Below are 21,338 nucleotides of genomic sequence, written 5' to 3'. Positions count from 1 at the left end.
AAGGTCACCATGTCCCTGAAAACGTAAGGGGCACCAGGGCCACGCCGGTGATCTGCAGCCCGCGCGAGGACCCCTGATGGGACTGAGAACTTAGGAAGAGGCAGGTGAGAAAGCTCCACAGACACCAAGAGCCAATATTTTGGGTTCATTCCAACTCTTTTTCACTCATTCATCCTCCTCTCGGTAGATTCCCAAGAAGCGCCAGCTGTTCGGGAAACCTGGACCCCTGTTTGGGGGAGGCAGGGCGCAGTCCCCTGCGGGGGATGCCCGTAGCCCCGCCACGACCCCCCAGGGGGGCGCCCGCAGCCCCGCGCGCCTGCGTCTCGGCCCACGCCGACCTCGGGCGCGGCTGCAGCCCGGGAAGGTGCCGCGGCTCCCCCGGGACCCGCCCCGGGCCCGGCGCGCACGTCCCCGCGGCCCGGGCCGCCCGCGCCATCCCCGCCCCACCCCGCGCGCGGAGCCCCGCCCCAGGGCCCGGCCCCCGCCGCCGCGTCCCGGCAGGGGCGCCCGATCGCGCGGGCCCCCGGCAGCGGCGGCGGCGGGGCTGCGGGAGCGGGAAGGGGGCGGCGCGCGCCAGCCGGCCGTGCCCGCCGCCGCCGCGGGCTTTGTGTGCGGCGCGCGCGCGGGCCCCCGGCGCCCGCGCCTCCCCCGGGCCGCGGGGCCGCCGCCGCCCGCCCGGCCCCGCCTCCCGCCCGCCTCCCGCCGCGGGGCCGGCCCCGCGCTCGCCGTGTGCGCGGCCGCCCGCCCTCCCGCGCAGCCGGAGCCAGGCAGGCGGGCGGGCGGCGGCGGGAGCCGGCCCGATGCCCGAGCCCGGCCCCAGGATGAACGGCTTCTCGCTGGGCGAGCTGTGCTGGCTCTTCTGCTGCCCGCCCTGCCCGAGCCGCATCGCCGCCAAGCTGGCCTTCCTGCCGCCCGAGCCCACCTACACGGTGCTGGCGCCCGAGCCGCGCGGCCCCGGCGCGCCCGCCGGCCCGGCCCCCGCCGCGGCCCAGCCGCCGCCGCCGCCCGAGGAGGGCGCGGGGCCCGGCGCGTGCAGCCTGCACCTGAGCGAGCGCGCCGACTGGCAGTACTCGCAGCGCGAGCTGGACGCCGTCGAGGTCTTCTTCTCGCGCACGGCCCGCGACAACCGCCTGGGCTGCATGTTCGTGCGCTGCGCGCCCGCCAGCCGCTACACGCTGCTCTTCTCGCACGGCAACGCCGTGGACCTGGGCCAGATGTGCAGCTTCTACATCGGTCTCGGCTCGCGCATCAACTGCAACATCTTCTCCTACGACTACTCGGGCTACGGCGTGAGCTCGGGCAAGCCCTCCGAGAAGAACCTCTACGCCGACATCGACGCCGCGTGGCAGGCGCTGCGCACCCGGTGAGCCGCCCGGGGGTCGCCGGGCCCGGCCTGCGGTCCTGAGGGGAGGGGAGGGGGGGACGGCGGGCACCCCTCCGGGCTCCCGCCGGGGCTTCGCTGTTCTCCTCCAGCTCTGGCCTTCGCCCACTTCCACCCCCCTCCCCAAACCCCACTGGGTGCCTGCAGAGCTCGGGTGGAGGGTTTGGCCGATTTGGGCACGCCTGGGGGCCCCCATCGGCCGGGTCTTTTGTGGCCCTGGGCGCCGCGATTGGCACGCGGGTGTGCTCCGGGATGAACTTGGGCCGCGTTGAGTGTGCAGCACATGCTGGCGTGACCTTGGGCCAAGCACGAGCCTCCAGACCTCCTTTTCCTTCCTTGTGACATGAGGGTGAGACGGAGGGACACCCCTCCCCCCCCAAAGACTCTGATCGGAAAGTGCTCGAGAGGGACCATGTGTTGGCAGACCGGGCAGAGGAGCTGGCACCCTGTGGGCAGGAAGTTAGCCGAGGGCTGTGGGCCTGACCCCTCCCACGGAGCCTCAGTGGGGCAGCCCAGGTGTATGTTTTAGGATTTGGGGAGGGGGTCTGTTGACCTCGAATTCACATTCTCAAAAGGCCTGGAGAGTATTTTTTGAGGGCCCTGTGCGGGCCAGGTGCAGACCTGGGGGCATGGTTTAGGGGTTAGATGCAGCAAAACAAGCCATTTGAGTTTTCTTCTCAACTTAGACTGAAGTCTGGTAAGCGGGCAAGCCACGTCACCTGTGTGTGCTCCAGCTTTTGACATCTGTGACATTTCCACCTACTTTGTGGCAGTGATGCTGCAAATACCTGAGATCATGTCTCTCGGGAAGCTTGATGGCTTCAAGATGCGAGCACAGGATGAGTTCAGCGGGCAGTGCTGTCCCCGTGGCACTTGCGTGGTTTTCACGGGAAAGGTGCCACCTTGGCCCCGCATTCGCAATTCTGTCCCCACTCGCATCCGTGCTCGAACTCCTAAATCCCCCCGTGGTTGTCTGTGAAAATGCTTGTCCAACAGGGAAGTTCTCAGCATCTGATACACCTTCCTTGTTGACAGTCTCCTGCCACCGGGAAGGGCATGTCCTCATTTGGATTTGTGGCCTTTTGGAAATGGTTAAGGCGGGTGAAGATGCATCATATGCAGATCTCCTGAGTCAGAATCCACAAGTAGTTAAAAGCCACCTGTTCCAGGAAAAGGTTGCAAAAGTACGCATCACCTACAGCCAATAGACTGCCAGAATTTTGTTGTTAGTGAGAGTATTAAAAATAAAGGTGGGCATTAGAGCTTTTAGAAGCAAAACAGTAAAATCCTACTTTGAGCTAGCTTACATAAAAATTTCCATAGAATGCTGACTCTGTGTGGGTGGCAGCATTAAAGCAAAAGCCTTTCAAAGATGAGGCTAACCTTTTGCCCTGGATATGTAGGTGTGTCTGTTATAACATAGGTGAGGCGTAGCTATTTCCTGGAGACTTGTCACATTTAGTTTAATTACACTGTTTTGGAAATGTAAAATTTTGAATGATGAGATGGTTTCTCTAACTGTTGTCCGGGATTTATTTAATTTTACGCCAGAACTCATGTTCCTATTGATTTATTCATCTATAAAAATAGATGAGAATCTAAAGACCGAATGAGAATCTTTGAATTTGAAGAAAGCTTTTGGCCTGTGCTTTCCACATTTTTTTCACATAGACCCCAGTATACAGACATACACTTTACACCTTGACCCAGCCCACACACATACACGTGTATGTCTATGGAAATGAAATGCATTTCACAAAACCAGCTTTCCTCCATGGGCAGTGCACTTAAAGATAGAAAGAGCGCTGGCTGTGCACCGCTTACGGCGCCGCTCTGGCCACGTCGCTCTCTGACAGAGGCCTGGGAGAGAACTGCCCGGGACCTCAGCAGTGCGCCTCTTGGCTACTGCTTTAGTACTTGCCTACAACATGGAGTCTCACTTATCCCATTTCTCAGGAGGTGCATTTGTGTGCCTCGGTTGTCCTGCTCTGGCGGGAGCCACATGGTCCTGCACTGGCCTTCCTCCCCAGTGCGTGGCATGGCTCTGCCCCGGCCTGGCAGGTGCGCCTTCCTCTCCCCGTTTCTGGCCTGTTTAGGTCACAGCCACAGCAGAACTGCCTTCTACCGCATGCCCCTGTGCTTCTCAGCCCGGGTCGGCCCCCCGCCCTCCTCTCCCTGCCCCCATGTCTTCTTGGGGGATCGTTCTCTTTTCCGTTCTCCTGGGTAACTGATATCCCGTGGGTCCTGTGGCATTTCTGTCCCCACAGCTAGATCGTTCCCCTCAAAGGGCTGGAACGGTCCTTCACCCTCCCCGTCTAGCCTGGTTTGCTCTTCCCCCCCAGAACACTGCCCTGCCTAGAACCTGGCGGGTTAGCAGCCCCTGGTGTGCCCTGTCTCAGCCCCCGTGCTTGCGCGTGTCCTGTTGTGTTGCCGTGGCCTGGTATTTTAGCCATATCCCCGCGAAACTGGAAGTTCCTTGAGGGCAGGGACTTACATGTTCCCAACAGCTGGCAGAATGCCGGAAAGTGAAAGCACTTGGTGAATACTTGTTTAATGAACTACACATAATGGGTGCCCCCATACATACGTAGGATAAATTCGGTTTTTTCCTAAGTTGGCTCTTACGTGACCTCCAGAGTTCAGTATGCCTGGAGGCACTGTATTTGAAAAGGGCTAAGCTGCCTCTTGAGGCCTGGTTCACTTGGTGTCCGCTGTGCTGGTACTCCTGGGACGTTGGAGTGTCTGGTTGAAGGGAAGGGTGATAAGAAGCCTTTCCTTTGTGTTGCTCTTGGTCCATCACCCATTACCACCGGTGTGCACCAGCTTCTGTGCACCCAGCCTTGGGGGAAGGCTTCAGACGTAAATCCTACCACATGTGCAGGCAGCGCATGCATTGGGAAGGGCAGTAGCCCCTCCCCCAGCGATGAGTAATAAGGCGGGCAGGTAATCTAGGATAGGAAAAGGGTTTGGGGAAGAAGCAGATTTGGAAGCCAGGAAGGTGGTCAATAGGTGATTTTTCTAAGCATTTGGGAAAAATGACTGAAAAAGTTATAGAAGAGGTAGGGCTTGAAGCAGTCAGAAAGAGTGGCCCTGGCGTGGCAGAAGCTGGTGTTGGAAAATGGGAGAGATGAATTGAGAGCCCCAGCATGAGCAGTGCTGTGGGCTGTGCATGCATCTGAGTTACTGACAGACTTTATAAGTCAGGTGTGAATATAAGCCATTTGGGAAATGCATTGGAATCACTTTGAAATGTTCGTGGGAAGGACACTGAAAATCAAGGTAGCCTTGTTGGAGCCCATTGTTGTAACTCGAGCTGGGGAGTGAAGTGGTGAATAATCCACACGAAAGGCCACCGGATGGTTAAGGTGGAAGCGGTGCAGATATCCTTGCAGGGGAGTCCTTGGACCCCAGCTCCTTTAGGCTGTGCAGAAGTGGGACTGGGATGTGGGAGTTCATGAATTAAGCTGATTTGAAGCCAGCACAGCCCCTGAAGAATGAGGTAGGGTAGGCAGGGTATTTTAGATGAAGCATTTTAACCTGGAGTGGCAGGAGAGGGGGGCATTTGTGATTCACATTCTGTCATTGCTGGTGCCCAAGACCTCCGAGGAGAGGCATTTGGTCACATAGGCTGAGAATCATTGGCACAGTTGGAGAAGGCACATACAGAGAGGAAGGTAAGTAAGAGACTTTCGCTGCCTAGGTGCAAAAGGCAAATTACGGAGGACTTGCTGGTTCATTTTTTCATTCATTCAACCAACCAACGAACCATTGAGCATTAACCAGTGTTCCCCGGCGCTGTGCTGTGCCAGGCTCTCCGCCAGGCTCCCCCTGAGGCCCGTTAATCCCCAACCATTTCTTTTTACTGTGGGAGGATGGCATAGAGTTTGGAGGCATCTCGAACACGTAATCATGCTTCACTGTTTTCACTTTTCTTTCTGAGATCCATGGGGTCTGTCGTTGGAACGCTCCGTCCGCCAGGCACAGGCTGTGGTGCCCAGGCGGTGGGCTCCCGGACGAGCCCCTGCCGGGCTGTGAGTGGTGTTTACACGTAACTGCGCTCCCGGTGCCTCCTGGGAAGAGGAAGAGTCACTCTGCTGGGCCTGTTGAACTTAATGACTTAGCTGCTTTGTTCTGGGCGTTCTCGGAGGGAAAGCCACAGCACTCTTATGGGAAGAATGCCTGATAGCCACCTGAGCTGACTGTTCAGGGACAACATGGGCAGACCACGTTAGGACTACCGTTTGACACGAAGTGAAGGCCTGGTGATGTTGGGGGAAGGAAAGGGTGTATCGACCTGCAGTTCACGGCAGCCAGTGTGAGAACAGCCTGCTGGGAAGAAGGGGACTCTTCTCAAGGACAGGCCTATTGACACTCTAGTAGAGTGAGTTTTGGGGGTTCTGCTCAGAGCCTTCTCTTTGGGGTACGCTCCTTGCCATTCACGTGCTCTTTTTCATTATGTGGCTCTTCAGGCTTCCCTCACCTGCTATCAGGCAGGTTTTCTCTCCAGCAGCAGCAGCAGGAATTGAGCTCTCATACCCAAGCCCATCAATACCTCCTTGTCTGTGTTTCTCTTTCGGGTCCTCCTTTCTTCCAGTGATCTATTTGCAAAGTGACGGACTACCTTGTGTTTCCTGTGCTAACGTGCAGTAACTCCTCGATGTGCTTCCCCTTCTAACCATGTTTGTTTTGACTTAGGGTCCCCTTGCAGACTCAGTCTTAAGCAAAAGTCAGTCTTAAAACACTAATTGTGCAGTGGCACATGGTAGAAAGGCATTTGTTTGCCTTCAGAGGGCATTTAAATCATCCTTTCCGAAGGTCACTTAAAGCTCCCTCGCTTCCTATAAGGCTGTCCCTGTTTCCACTCCTGACCCTCTTCCCAAATTTAGTAACTTCTCTCCTCTCTTCAATTGTCATAATCCCACATATGATCCCAAAATCTGGCTTTAGGATTGCAGCCTTCATTTTGGGTAGCACAGTTACCTTTTTTTATTGGGTTTGGCTTAAGCCAGTGTTGAAACTAAAAATCTGTTCCACTTGAAGAAACCTGTCCAGCACTTCAGCTCTCGGCACAGATACACTTAGGAGATAGTTACCTGGCTAACAGTGATTTTTTTATTTTGTAGGATTGCTTTAAATAACAGGTTTCTTTAATTTGTGTAAGAGATTGGCTTTATAAGTTGGGTGAGCATACCACTTTTGGACTAGGGAAATTAGTTCTAATTCCAGCTTTCCGGCAATTCACTGTTACCTTGAACAGGGCATTTCTCACTTCTGGGTTTCACACTCTGCTGTCTCAAAAGGAGAGGATTCAACTACGTGACTTCCGAAGCTGCTTTGTGATTTTCGGGAAAAGCATTGAATGTCCCTGAATTTGCTTCCCTTGACCTCCCTCGGAAACTCAGCGGATTCCGTGTGGTTCACTGGATCTCAACCCTGGCTGCACTTTAGAATTTCCTAGATGGATTTTTTTAAATGTGTGTGCATATCTGTATATGTGCATTTTTATTATATGTGTACAAATAGACATCGCGTAGGTGTATATACCTGGGCATACCTATATGCGTATGTGTATGCAGCCAGATTTGAGATACACCGGCCTAGAAGCTTCCAGAAGCTAGTGTACAATTAAAGATCAGCCACAGTGATAATTGAGAGGTGAAGAGAATGGCACGTTTGTAGAGATGGTTTTAGTCAAAGCTCTTTGGCGGCCAGGAACCCACTAGAAGAGGAACTAAAGGGGACACCTCGGGAGGCAGGAGGTCCTTGGCAGCTCGCACTCCCGCTGCCTCGCCCGGCATGGCTTGGCTCCTCCCGGCTCCTCACTGCGCACCTGTCCACTGCTCTTCCCCTTATCCCGGCCCCTGCACCTCTCCTCACCTCCCCCCCACTTCCCTGTGCTGGAGCAGCAGCCGCCCGTGATACCCGGTGCGCATTCTTGGTTGGCTCAGTTGTACCCCTGGGGCGGGCCGAGGGAGGGCGCAGACCCCAGAGGAGGGGCCCGAGGCCAGAGGGAACGTGCCGGGCATGGCCAGGGCGCGGGCCCTGCCACTGGCCCCGGGAGCAGCCTCTCGTCCCCCCTCTAGCTGAGCCGGGTGGTGTGGACTCATCCCCTCTCCCCACGCAGCCCCTTTTGGTGACGCAGCGGCCACTCTGCGCTAAAGAGCGGACCGTAATTAATTTCTTAAACCAGGTCAGTAGAGCGCCGAGGTCGCTGCCTGCGGGCGACCACGTGCTTGGGCTGCTCTCTAAGCAAGAGTCTGTGGAAAGTAGGTCTGTCTCTCCCGCTTGCTGCCCCTCCTTTCTCCTGCCCTACCCCACCCCCGTGGGGAAGGGGGGCCCTTGTGACAAGTGATTCTGTGACGGGACATCATTCTGAACAGCCCGCGGGGCGTGGGAGAGCAGGCGGGGCGTGGAGTGAAGGGGGCGGAGGGCTGGACTTGGGCGTGAATGGGCGGAAGGTCCAGGCTTGGAGGGGTTGATGATTTAGTTCTTCATTTCAAGGGTTTGCAGCTGTCACTGGCTTCTGGCTCTTGTGCCTGAGTCACACAAGCAAGGTTGTCTCAAGGGCACCTGGACAGGACTGTTCGCTGCAGTTCTTCACTTTTTTCCATTTTTTTGGGGAGGGGGAGGCCAAGCACAGATTTTGAAGGCATACAGATCCAGGGTTACGACCTGCCCCTACCCTAACCTTTGTGAGTCTCCCTTAAATAATAAATAACAGTAACAGGTAACAGGTAACAGGTGCTTAGCACAGTCCCTTGGACAAAGGACGGGCATGCCAAATGGGAGCTGCTTTTTTTAAAAAATTTTTTTAAATTTATTTTTTTAATGTTACATTAAAAAAATATGAGGTCCCCGTATTCTCCCCACACCCTCACCCCACTCCTCCCCCCGTAACAACAACCTCCTCCATCATCATGAGACATTCATTGCACTTGGTGAATACATCTCTGAGCATCGCTGCACCTCATGGTCAATGGTCCACACCATAGCCCACGCTCTCCCACAGTCCACCCAGTGGGCCATGGGAGGACATACAGTGTCCAGTAACTGTCCCTGCAGCACCACCTAGGACAACTCCAAGTCCTGAAAACACCCCCACATCTCATCTCTTCCTCCCACTCCCTACCCCCATCAGCCACCATGGCCACTGGTACATTTTCTTCAATTACTAATCACAACAGTTCATGAAGTTCAGTAATTTTCTTCAATTACTAATCACAATAGTTCATGAATAGAATATCAGTAAGTCCACTCTAATCCATACTCTATTCCTCCATCCTGTGGACCTTAGAGTGGTTGTGTCCACTCAACATCTATATCAAGAAGGGGCTTAGATTCCACATGAATACTGGATGCAATCCTCCTGCTTTCCGCTGTAGGCACTCTTGGCTCCCTGGTGTGGTGGTTGACCTTCTTCACCTCCCTGTTAGCTGAGTGGGGTGAGTCCCATGAACTAGAGTGTAGGAGCTGAAGTCTGTTGAGGCTCGGGGCCTGGCTATCACATGGTCAGTCCAGAGATTCAGGTCCCCTGGGTATATATTAAACCCCAGCACCAACTACAGTTCTGGTAAAAGTAACAGGAGAGACTTGTGGACAAAGATCACATCTGAGTCCAGGGGAGCTGCTTTTATTTAGGCTTATTAATAAAGTTATCCGAGCTAAAATAACCAAATGCTGAGATCATGCTGAAGTCCAATGCTTACATCAAAATGAATGTTAGGGAGGCAGACGTGGCTCGACGGATAGAGCGTCAGCCTACCATATGGAGGGTCCAGAGTTCGATCCCCAGGGCCTCCTGGCCCATGTGATGAGCTGGCCCACGCGCAGTGCCACCAGGCCCAAGGAGTGCCGTGTCACCCAGGGGTGCCCCTGTGTAGGGGTGCCCCATGTGCAAGGAGAGTTGCTCCGCGTGAAAAAGGTGCAGCCAGCGCAGGAGTGGCACCACACATACAGAGATGCAGCAAGGTAACGCAACAAAAAAGAGACGCAGTTTCCCAGTTCCGCCGGATAATGCAAGCGAACGCAGTATACACAGTGAATGGACACTGAGAGCAGGCAGTGGCGGGGGAAGGCGAGAGAAATAAAATAAAAACAAATCTTTAAAAAAAAAAAAGGGCATGTTGAAGAGCGGCTTCTTGTCCCGCTCTCTGTCTGCCTGGCTGGGCAAGCTGTAGTGGAATAGTACAAACGTGCTTTCCTCTTTCCTTGCAGCCAAGGGGCAAGAGGCTCCTGTTGGTTGTGGTCGGAGGGCCCTGGATGTCCAGGTTGGCAGCGCTAGTTTTGAATGCAGCGGCCCTCTGTCTGCCAAGGCGTATCGCGATGGCCCAGGGGAGACCTTCGGGGAGAAGAGGCCCTGCCCGTGGTCCAACACCCCCCTTCTCCTTCCTCCCCCCGCTGCGCGGTCTCCAGCTTCGCCCTGTGGAGCCGGGCATGGGTTTTCTGGCAGCAACCAGACTGGTTTGGGCACAGGGTCCGTGATGGAGGGGACGAGAAGGCCAAACCCCGCCTTGTGTCCAGCTCTGGACTTCCAGGCTGCTTTGGACCGCGGGACTTCCCTCAGGAGCTGGTGTTGGAGTCCCTTCCCCGAAGCTGGCCGGGACCTGAGCGTCACGCTTCCTTTTGAAATAGGCACCCTCCAGGAGGCGCGTAGCTCGGGTCTGTTCTCCAGGCTCCGTGTCACCTTCCACATTAGCCTTGTACTCCAGAGCGTCCAGAGGGCCAGGGCCACGGTGAAGCTAGAAGGAGTCTAGGTCGTTCGCATCGAAGGCTCAGGCTGATACTTCCCCACCGCGTATCCAGGACGTGCGGGATCAGAGACGAGCCCCGCAGAAGATGACGTGTTCACGGAGCGCTTCTTAATAATCACCAAGAACCCCATGCTGATTACTCGCTGGTTCCTTTCGTTTATGTTTTTAAGTGGTTGCCATGAAATCTGGGCAGTTTTGGGGGAAAAAAAAAAGGAAAGCAAGCCTATGTTCAGAATATATGCACATGGAGTCAGTTTCCAGGTGTTAAGTATGACTCTGCTAGCTAACGCTTCTGTTGTTATGGTTGGTGATCAGACGAGAACCCCAACTTACCCAGAACTGGTTTTAGTGATTGCCGCGCACGTAACTAAACCGTGTGCCGTGACGGGCGTATCGACTGAGGAAGTCTGTGGCGCCAGAAGAAGATTTTTGTGTGTTGGCTTAAGGTAAACAATTGGATTTGTCCCCAGTGTCACAGATAACTCAGGGATATTTCAGATTCTCTATTTTGGCTTGCAGCGATGTTTAACTATCTCTGTTGTCAGTTACTTGTGAAATTTGTACCGTTTTAATTTTAATGTAGTTAGGAAAGGAAGATTCACACGCTAATCACTTTTTTAGATCATTTTATTGTACGTTATATAACACTGGTTAAAATAAGTCAGGTTAAGAAATGAAACTGCCATCATCTATTTGCTTGGAATAAATTACTTTTTCCTACCCAGAACTTCAAGATTATGCCAGAACAATCAATTAAGAACATATATTAAGAAATACCACTAAAGACGGGGGATTAGGATGGTTTCAGCTGTCACGTAACTACAGAGAGCCCCCGGGTCCTGTCTCCATTCCTGAGGCTTAATCAGGGTGTCCGGTCCAAGGGTTCCAGCCACTCCGGGCAGCACCCCCTACCCGGCTGCGCCTGACTCCGTGTGCTGTAAACACAGCTCTTGATCCATCCTGGTGGGCCCACCTGCAGCTCCGTCCCTGCAGCCCCCTCCCCCACCTATCCAGGCTCCTCCCGCCCTGGATCTTGAGTCCCTGCACGGCCAGCTCTCCTTGTCCCACCTTCTTCTCCATAATGTTCTGTCCAGTACCTGCTGCTGGGTGAAATCTGCTCTGCCTGCTTTCTTCATTACTTCCTTCCCAGTAGCTGGAACAGTGCCTGGCTCACTGAATACTTGGTGAGTAAATGAAAGAAGGAATGGATGGTAGCAGAATTCACGAACTTCAGTGTGAGTGAGAATTGCTTGGGGGGACTGAGATCTGGACCCCCTACTCACACACCCCTGAGAGAGCGGCCTGGTCTGCAGGGTGGGTGGTCCATGATGAAAGGCACCCTGGCACGTGTTGGGTGCCTGAGGGGGGCAGCTGGAGGACCCCACACTGTGGCTCGTGGTGGACACTATCGCCCCCTCTTTAGACTGTTCTGAGGGTCCCTGTTACCTGGAGTGATGATGGTCATTGTGCAACGAGTAGTTCTTTCATCTGTTTAAATTCTGTGTTTGATTATATGATAGCAGAACAGGAATTTTCACAATTTATTTTGCAGTAAATATAAATATAATTTTATAAATACATATTATATGCAACTATACAGGGTTATTTTTTCTTTTGTTTTGTCTTTTAGGAGATACTGGGAATTGAACCCGGGACCTTGTACATGGGAAGCAGGCACTCAGCCATTGAGCTGCATCTGCTCCCCAATAGAATTGTTTGTTTGTTTTGTTTTTAGGAGGTAAGGGATCGAATCCAAGACCTTGGCCATGGGAAGCAGGTGCTTATCCCCTGAGCTACATCTGCTCCCCAGTTGTTTGGTTTTGTTTTTAGAGGTTTATTTATTTATGTCTGCGCCCTCCCTCCATTGCCTCAAGGGGAACCTAGCTTTGGGTGGAGCAGCGACTGTGTTCTGACTTGGGGTTAGAAGGACCACGGGCTGTTGTGTCCATGATAAATGGGGTGGGGGGAGAGGAAAAGCAGGAGGGAGACCGGTTAGGATTTGCTTGAAGTGTTTTAAGTGGGAGGTGATGGTGGCTTGGGCCAGAGCGGGGGACAGCAGAGGTGGCGAGACATGCTGAGATTTTGGCTGCATTTTGAAAGTAGAGGCCACGGTATTTGCGGATGCACCGCGTGGAGAAAAGTCCAGGGTGACGCTGGATTTCCCGGCTTGAGCAACGGCACGGCTGACGTTGGCGTTAACCGAGTGGCTCGGTTTTGGGGGTAGACCAGGAGTCTTGCTCGGGGTTTGCTGAGTTCGAGGTACGCAGCAGACATCCCGTGGCGGTGCAGATACGATCCTGGTGTTCAGCAGTGAGATCCAGGCTAGAGGATAATGGAGGGATGGAAAGCTATGACAGCAAAAACCAACTTGGGAGAATGGGCAATTTTGCCAGGGATCATCCCGCTGCTGCCCCCACACTGGCCAGAGCTGCCCTGTGGCCTGCACGGCTCTCGAGCGTGGCCGGTGTCTAGCCAGGAGAGGCCCGGTCAGCACCTGGTCTGCCCGCTTGGCTCGCGGCTCGTGGGTCCTCCCTGAGGCTGGGAACTGTTGCTGACGCCCCCAGATGTCTGGGCTCTCTTCAGAGGCCCAGGGGCGAGCCGGGAGGCAGCCCAGCTCAGGCCACTGTGGAGGGCCCTGCCTAGCCCCGCTGCCCGCAGGCTCCCGCGGGCTCATACTGGCAACCCTGCTAACTCATTCTTGCAGGGTTAAGTGCTGCGAAGGTGAGCTTTAATCAGCCTGATCCCCCCTGCCTGCTGCTTCCCTGGGTTTCCTCTAAGAACTACGAATGGATCTAGAGTTTCTGAGGGCCTTTGAGCAGCCTCTGGATCTTCTCCCATCCCTTCTTCAGTAATCTTTGAGTTCTCCTTTCGTCTTTGCATCCACTGGCAAAAGTTAATGAATTAGCACCCAAACCATCTGTCATCGAAATCTTTTAGGAGAGGTTTTCCCCACCGGCTGCTTTCTGAAAGTGCTGCTTACAAGGAAAGGCTGCCGTGTCTTTTAGGAAGGAGCAAGCAGTGCCCTGGCTCCTTCGGTGCTCTTCACCTGGAGTGCCTTCTCCAGCTGTCCGGTGAACCGCCCGAGCCCCCTCGAGCGTCTCCCCTCCGAGGCTTGGCCGGCAATGCTTGGGCACCCGCCTTTCTCGGCCCCCGTGTCCCTGACCTAGTTGTTATAGCCTCGCCTTTTGGTTGGTTGTGACTGTATTTTTCTTTTTTTAAAGATTTATTTTATTTTTACTTATCCCGCCCTGCCCCCCCCCCCCCCCCCCCGTTTTCTGCTCTCTGTGTCCATTCGCTGTGTATTCTTCTGTGTCCGCTTGCATTCTCGGTGGCACTGGGAGTCTGTGTCCCGTTTTTGTTTTGTCTTCTTGCTGCATCAGCTCTCCGTGTGTGCAGCGCCACTCCTGGGCGGGCTGCGCTTTCTTCGCGCTGGGCGGCTCTCCTTATGGAGCGCACTCCTGTGCGTGGGGCTCCCCTATGCAGGGACACCCCTGTGTGGCAGGGCACTCCTTGCGCGCATCAGCACTGCGCATGGGCCAGCTCCACACGGGTCAAGGAGGCTGGGGTTTGAACCCTGGACCCTCCATATGGTAGGCGGATGCTCTATCCACTGAGCCACATCCGCTTCCCTGGCTGTGACTGTACTTGATGCTCTTCAGGGCAGCCTCTGCTTCTCCTCGGTCTCCCCCAGGGCCTGGCACAGCGGCCCTGACCTAGAAGGACCCCGACTGTCGCTTCAAGGAACGTGCTTGGGTTGAGGGCCCTTTCTCGTCCGGCTCAAGATTTGGGGTCTTCCTCTCCTTCGGGTCTGGGAATGGGGGCATCGGGTGAACCTCCACTCAGACCAGGGGAGGCTGAAGGGGCGGTCAGGAGCCAGGAGCGGAGAGCCTGTGGTGGCCCGGCCTTCCGTTGGAGGCCGGAGGATGCTTCCTTAGGAGGGATGGCCCCCGACTGCAGGGGCTCCACGAGGCTGAGACGAGGGCTCGGGAGCAGGGGATGCCTCTCCGGCCCCGCGGCGTGCCTGGCCTCTCAGTGCTCAGGCGATATCAGCATCTCATGCTCATGCTTGTCGAGCTCCTGAGAAGCTGTGCTGGTGGTTGTGGAGGAATCCAGCTCTCCTTCCAGGTCAGCTGACAACGGAAAGAATGCCGGATTCCAGGAACGCCTCCCTTCTGCAGGTTCACAGCCGCCCGTCTGTGGGCTGCATCTTCTCGGGGCCTTGACACGTAGACCTTCAACCGAGGACCAGCGAGGTCTCTGTTCTTCCTTGCCATGTTGTTTCTGTTTATTAAAAAAAAAACAAAACTTTAATTTTGGAAAAATTCAAATTTTATGCAAATCATACAGATTAAATATGGCAACGAACCCTATGTCCTCATCCCCCACCTCCGACAGTCATCAACATTCTGCCATTCTTGCATCATTGGTAATCTACCCACACTCACCCTGCAGTTTCATTACTACTTTCCTACAGAAAGGAAGGGAGGGAGGGAGGAAAAGAAAGGAAGAAAGGATAAGGGGAGGGAAGAGGAAGGGAAGAGAAGGAAAATGTGCATGCACCGAAACACACAAATCTTAGCTGTCCAGGTTCCCAACAAGACCTTCGGGCTCTGAGTACGGGCGCTCTATGGGTGCTCAGTCCTGGTGATGCGCGAGCCGCAGAGCGGAGCCTGCCACGGCATGCCGTGGTTCACGCAGGCCCACCTTTGCTGGGGGTAGGGAGCGCAGTGTGAGAATAGATGCAAGGGATGTGTTAAATAGAGTGAATAGCAAATGGTTTTCAAAGGATAGACACCGGGGTCGTGGCCATTTTTTTCAATGACCAAGTGTTGTGCCATTGAATGGCCACGTGTTGTGCCACAACCAGTGTTGTGAAGGTGGATAGATTGGTAACTCCAGGGATCCAGCCCGTTGATCTTGAATTTGTAGGGGGCAGTGAAAAGAGCACTGGGCTGGAGCCAGGGGAGGCGGCTTCTGATCCACCACTGAGGTGGACCCCTGTGTGGCCTGAATAGTGATAATGTCCAGTGAGCCTCCGGTACTCGGTTTGTAAAGTAGGCTTGCATTAGGTGCTAGTTCTGCTTTGGGTCAAGCACAGTTCATGCGTCACGTAGTTTTAATCATTGCCACGACTCGGGGAGGCACGGGCTCTGGTGCTCTCCATTTTCCAGATTTGGAAACTGAGGTGAGCCAGGATTTGAACCCAGGCAGCCTGACACTGGAGCCCAGCTTCTAAAATCAGGCCGTGTTCTCTACATCCGGCGTCTCTGAAGGCGTGGGGGGTGCGGGGGGCTGTAAGCATTCTGTAAGATGCTTACGACTGTATTTTGGGGTGCAGAAAGAAAAAAGTCAGAACTTACATTTCTGCTTATTGCTTATTATTTATTATTTCCCAATGCTTATTTTTTGTTTTAAATAGCCATAGATTTTATGTAGAGATTACATCTAATTTTAAAATACACAACGCGGACACACACACACGTCAGGAGGACATGCTTTCCTTTTTGTGAGAAAGGATGCCTGTTAAAAGGCTGGGCACCAGTGTTCCTGGTAAATATTATTTTGGGATTTCTTTTGTAAGAGTTACAGTGTCTGAGCATGATAAGAAACTAAGATTTTTAGAAATTTCAATCCTTCAACAAATATTTGAGTGCCTGATGTGTATCAGGAGTTGGGCTCCTAGCTCAGTGCAGTTTATTTCATTGTTACTAGATCTTCTCTGTACTGAAAAACAAAACAAAACAAAGCTCTTCAACTGGCATTTTAGAAGCTGGCTTTGAACACCCTGGGGGAGACTTCCCCCCATGGAATTCTATATTTTTGTTGAATGAACAGCGCCCTGAAGCTGTAAAGTGTCCCCGAACCTGTGGAAATCATTGAAAGGAAGAAAGAAACGGTTTCTTTTCTGTTGGTGGCCGCTTGGGGTTCCTTTCGGGTGATTCTGACTTTCCTATTTGTTTTGTTGGGGATTCTGAGAAGGTGAAGATAGCTAAGGATTAGTAAACCATCCTCAGGAGCTTCAGGTGAGCAGCGTGGCACATGGACACAGAGCCTGCCTGGGTGAATCCTGTCTCCACTGTTTAATCTCTCTGTGCCTCAGTTTCCTCTTCTGTCAAAGGGGGTGCTGATAGCGGTATATAGTAGGGCTGTTAGGAAGAGGAAATCTGCAAAGTACTCATATGTAAGTTTGGTGAAGTAAATTTAAAAAACCGAAGGAAGGAGGGGAAGAAATGAGTAAATTTATATTGGTGTAGATTTGAAAAATAGCAACCCACAGTATTTCTAAAGTGTTTTTGTAATCTTCAGGGGGCCTTCACATACACTACCTCTTTGTTCCTAAGATTAGTCCTGGGAGAAAGGTAGGACAGATAAATTAGCAAAAAGGAGTTGAAGAAAAGTAAATGATTTACCCCAGGCCATGTGGTTGATAAGTAGTGAATGTGGGACTTGACCGTATTTCTTTTGACCTTTCAGTTTTTCCAGCCTATCAGCTGCCTCTCTTAATTTGTTGCCATTAGGCTTTACTTTTTAGTTTGCTGTCTCTTGTTTGTCAACAGCGGGGCTGCATCTAAATTGGCTGGCAACCTGCCCTTCCCGCATTTGACCTTTTAAATTTCTTTAGTGTATTTGAGGTTTAGTTCTCATACCTCTGCTTATTATCGTTCCTGCAGTTGGGTTTGAAAAGCCATAATAACCTATTTTAAAAAGCTGGAATAACCCGAAAACAAGAGGGCTCTGGCGTGGGGTCTCAGCAGGTGTCCAGGTTTCTTGGCAGACTGGGTCCCTGAAGCAAGACCCATTAGAAAGGAAAACCGGTTAAACCCCTCCCCTCTTTCCCCGACCCATTGAAGTTAAGTGGGCTTGAATTACAGCCCAGGCTGCGAAGGGGCGTGATTATTTCTCTAGTTAACTGTGATGTGTCCTGTAAAGTGCATTATAGACATCACTGGGTTTTAGGGTTTGAGCATTTCTGTTGCTGGGGAAGGCATTGCAGTCAACAACCAGATGATGGTACTAAGGGACATCAGAGCTGAAGTAATCCCGTGGGTCCCAAATACCAGTCCCTGGTGAAAGAAGGTACTTTCATTCATCTACAGTAAAATAAGAAAAATAGGGCCAGTGGCGTTTTCAGGAAGCCCGATATTTGCACAGGCCCGAGATTTTTGCCCCTCCTGCTTTTTGTTGTTAAAGGAGTCTTTACAAATGTTTTATTTGGCAGCCTTACATTTCAGTTTCCCATTGGCAGGGGAGTGAGGAGGATAAGGTCCATTCATTTAGTCTAACATACTTGATTCATGAATTTCTTTATTCCTTTAAAAAGTATTTCTACTGTCAAGTGTGAAATATTATTGACCACTAATCTTAGGTTCTTTTTTTTTTGGAGGTACCAGGACTTCGTGCATGGGAAGCAGGTGCTCAGCCACTGAGCTACCCCCGTTCCCCTGAGGTTCTTGATGTACTTTCATATCCTGCTGTGTTCCTGTTCACTTCACTATGTTGTGATCTCTAGAAAATGACAGTAAATTATTCTTATATTCTGTGGAGCTTATAATTCAATTATATGAGTTACTTGAATAAACCAGCTCATATATAAATAATGATTATGATGATAACAATAGCAAATTTAGCAGTTATTGAGTTTTTCCTATGTGCCAGACACTTACCTTCTTTTTTTTTGTTATGTTACATTCAAAAAATATAAGAGCTCTCCATATACCCCCACCCCCCTCACCCCACTCCTCCCACATCAACAACCTCTCATCCTCGTGGGACATTCATTGCATCTGGTGAATACATTTTGGAGCACTGCTGGACCACATGGTTAGTTGTTTACATTGTAGTTTACACTCTCCCCCAGGCCACCCAGTGGGCCATGGAAGGACATACAATGTCCAGTATCTGTCCCTGCAGTACCACTCAGGACAACTCCAAGTCCTGAAAATGCCCCCCATCACGTCTTTTCTTCCCTCTCCCTCCCCTCAGCTGCTACTGTGGCCACTTCTCCACATCGATGCTATTTTTCTTCCATTACTAGTCACAATAGTTCCATAGTAGAATACCAGTAAGTCCACTCTAATCCATACTCTATTCCTCCATCCTGTGGACCCTGGGATGGTTAAGTTCACTCCACCTCTATATCGGGAGGGGCTTAGAGTCCACATGGATGATGGATGTGATTCTCCTGCTTGCAGTTGTAGGCACTCTTGGCTCCCTGGTGTGGTGGCTGACCTTTTTCACCTCCCTGTTAGCTGGCTGGGGTAAGTCCAATGAACCAGAGTGTAGGAGTTGCAAGTCTGCTGAGGCTCAGGGCCTGGCTGTCACATGGACAGTCCAGAGATTCAGGTCCCCTGAATATACACCAACCCCAGTGCCAACCACAGGTCCAGTAAAAGTGACAGAAGAGGCATGTGTAGAAAGGTCACATCTGAGTCCAGCTCCATCACACTCAGGAACACAAATTCCAAAGTAGGGCCCACTGACAAGGCCCTGAACTCCAGAGCCATCTGCCAAGACCATAGAACCTGTGGGTCTCTGTAGCCCTCAGAAGAACCAGCACCTGGGGTTGTACCTACCTTGGTTGTCTCTGAGACTCTGCTGAGGTGTGCGTAAGTGCAACCCTTCCAAAAACCTCTCGACTCTTTTTTGGAGACTCATAGCCATATAAACTCATTTGTCCTTTCCATTTCCCCCTTTTATTCAAGGTCAAAAAGCAGTTTTTAACACTTGATATTACATGTAGGTTGAGATTCAATAAATGTTTTGGTTGACTAAGTGAATTATAATCTGAATATCAACTGTCACATACTTCTGAGGAGAGCAGTTTTTCTTCTGCTAAGCTGCAGTCTTTTCATTTTCTTTCTTTGGTCTTAATTCTTGGTTGTCATCCCGCTTTGTGACCTGTCAGATGTTTGAAAACTGTTATCATGTACATTTGGTGAGGGCAAAGGTGGCATCTTGTCATCTGAATTCCCCACAGCACCTAACTAACGTCAGCTGAATTAAACTCCTCTCCTACTTAATCATCTCTTTTGTAGGCTAAATATCCCAAGTTCTTTTGACCTTTTTGTCGGAGGCGTTTCGGGGTCCCTTGCCATGCTGGCCCTCCTCTCTGAACGCGTGCTGGATTGGCCATGCTTGTGATGTGCCTGAAGTTTGCAGTCGTCTTCACATGTGGTTTGACCAGGGGCGGTGCCTCTTCCTCCCCGCCAGTACTTTCTGGTGCATATCATGGCATGGGCAGGTAGCCTGACTTTCATACGTAGGCATTCTAGCAAATATTGGAGCAAGCAGAACAGTTTGTATATTTTAAGGAGGAGTTCATTCATTGAGAGCCAATTTAAAAAATTAGTTTCCTAATTATATCTTGATTATTTTAGTCTTTAAAACTGCATTTATTTCATGTTTGTGAAGTGTGCTTTTTCCCTTTGCAATTGATCATCTGCTCTACCAGCCAGAGGCCGGTGAGCAATTTGATGGAGGCCGAAAAATCGAAGCTTCGGTATATCTAATAATTTCCACCATTGTCTCAACTTTTTATTAATTTTTTTTTAAAGATTTATTTTATTTCTATCCCCTTCCTCCCCGCCCCACCCCTGTTGTCTGCTCTCTGTGTCCATTCGCTGTGTGTTCTTCTGTGTCCGCTTCTGTTGTCAGCGGCATGGGAATCTGAGTCTCTTTTGGTTGCGTCATCTTGTTGTGTCAGCTCTCTGTGTGTGCGGTGCCATCCTGGGCAGGCTGCGCTTTCTTTCACGCTGGGTGGCTCTCCTTACAGGGCACACACCTTGCACGTGGGGGTCCCCTACGCGGGGGACACCCCTGCGTGGCAGGGCACTCCTTGCGCACATCAGCACTGTGCGTGGGCCAGCTGCACATGGGTCAGGAGTCTCGGGATTTGAACCGTGAACCTCCCATGTGGTAGGCGGATGCCTTATCCATTGGGCCAAGTCCACTTTGCTTCTTTTAAATAAATTTATGAGACTAGTGCTTCTTAACATTAACTTTAGTATTTCCATTTTTCCCATTTTCCCCTCTTCTTATAGAATTAGAGCAAAATGCGTTTAACCAGTATTTTAAAATCCTTACTTGGCTACTGAACCCTTTTGGTCAGTGAGGCTTTGGTTGATTTGGACTGGCAAGGCTTATCAGCTCTTTGCCAGGATTCCTGAGGAACCCAGGGGCCCTGGGAGCAGAGTTTTCAACTGTTGTGATGAAATGCTCAGATGATCTCCTCTGGACTGCCGGATAGGCTGCTGCTGGCCTGGGCCTCCTCGCTGTACCAGCAGCTTCTCGTGATGCAGAGGACCTCGGCAGGGGGCAGGGGGCAGGGGGCAGGGGGCTTAGAGATCTTTCTGCAGGGAGCTGGAAAGTAGGCGTGCTGGAGTTGAAGATGCCCTCCTGGGCGCTTTCTCATCAGCCCATCAGACGTCCGCTGCGTGTACAGCTTTTTTTTATCAGTTGTCGTGCCCTCGCCGCCAGGGTATTTTTTTTTTTACATGAACAGTTGTCAAATAAGGTCTGACTTGTAGTTTAGTTTTTTCTAAACCAACTCTGAAGATTTTCTTGCATTCATCTCTGTTTTGTGTCTTCTTGCAGTTTTCAGCCCTATAGTGTGCCCATCAATCTCTCCTTGCCATTGACCTTCTTAATAGTCAGCCTTGACTTTTAGATCAGATTCTTAAATGTAATTACTGCAAATTAGCATCTGGCGCCTTGGAGGGCTGCGGCATCCTTGCAACACAAGGTTGCTGTTTTGCTACAGCTGAAGAGACACGGATGATTTGTGAAGGGCAGAATCAGGTAGAGGAGAGAGAGAGAGAATAACTTTGTGAATCAGACTAAATAATGCCCATGCTGTGTGCCTTCTCCTCGTTATGAGGAACCCCATTCATTTTTTAAAGAAAGAGTGCCACTGGGGTGTGCATGAATAGGCAGTGATAAATGCAGTAAGATATATTGTTAAACACCAAGATACACCAGGGTGCCAGGGAGAAAACTTAATTATAAACCACAAGAGTGATGAATATTGTCTTAACAGACACTTGACATTTTAGCTCAGATAATACATGTGTGCATTAACAAATCACGTGGAAAATATGATGACGGAGAGCAAGTCACCCTCTTCCTCCTTGGTCCCGGCACCCGGGAGCAACTTTAGACAGTGTTTATTGACTTCCTGCTGAGAAACATGAGGATTTTTCTTTCTTCTT

At 51.7% G+C, this 21,338-nt stretch overlaps 1 protein-coding gene across 1 annotated transcript in view; it reads left to right on the top strand.

The window, feature by feature from the left end:
* The first annotated feature begins 762 nt into the window (after window positions 1-762).
* Window positions 763-21,338, top strand: part of ABHD17C (abhydrolase domain containing 17C, depalmitoylase) — a 52,004-nt gene continuing 31,428 nt past the window's right edge. Inside the window, exon 1 of the mRNA XM_058294756.2 lies at window positions 763-1,363. Within this exon, the coding sequence (XP_058150739.1) occupies window positions 801-1,363 (563 nt within the window). The 5' untranslated portion in view covers window positions 763-800. The remainder of the gene's footprint in view (window positions 1,364-21,338) is intronic.

This window comes from Dasypus novemcinctus, chromosome 3 (genome assembly GCF_030445035.2).
Source record: "Dasypus novemcinctus isolate mDasNov1 chromosome 3, mDasNov1.1.hap2, whole genome shotgun sequence".
NCBI lineage: Eukaryota > Metazoa > Chordata > Mammalia > Cingulata > Dasypodidae > Dasypus > Dasypus novemcinctus.
The sequence above is the reverse complement of the archived record's forward strand: the minus strand, read 5'-3'. Positions and strand labels throughout refer to the sequence as shown.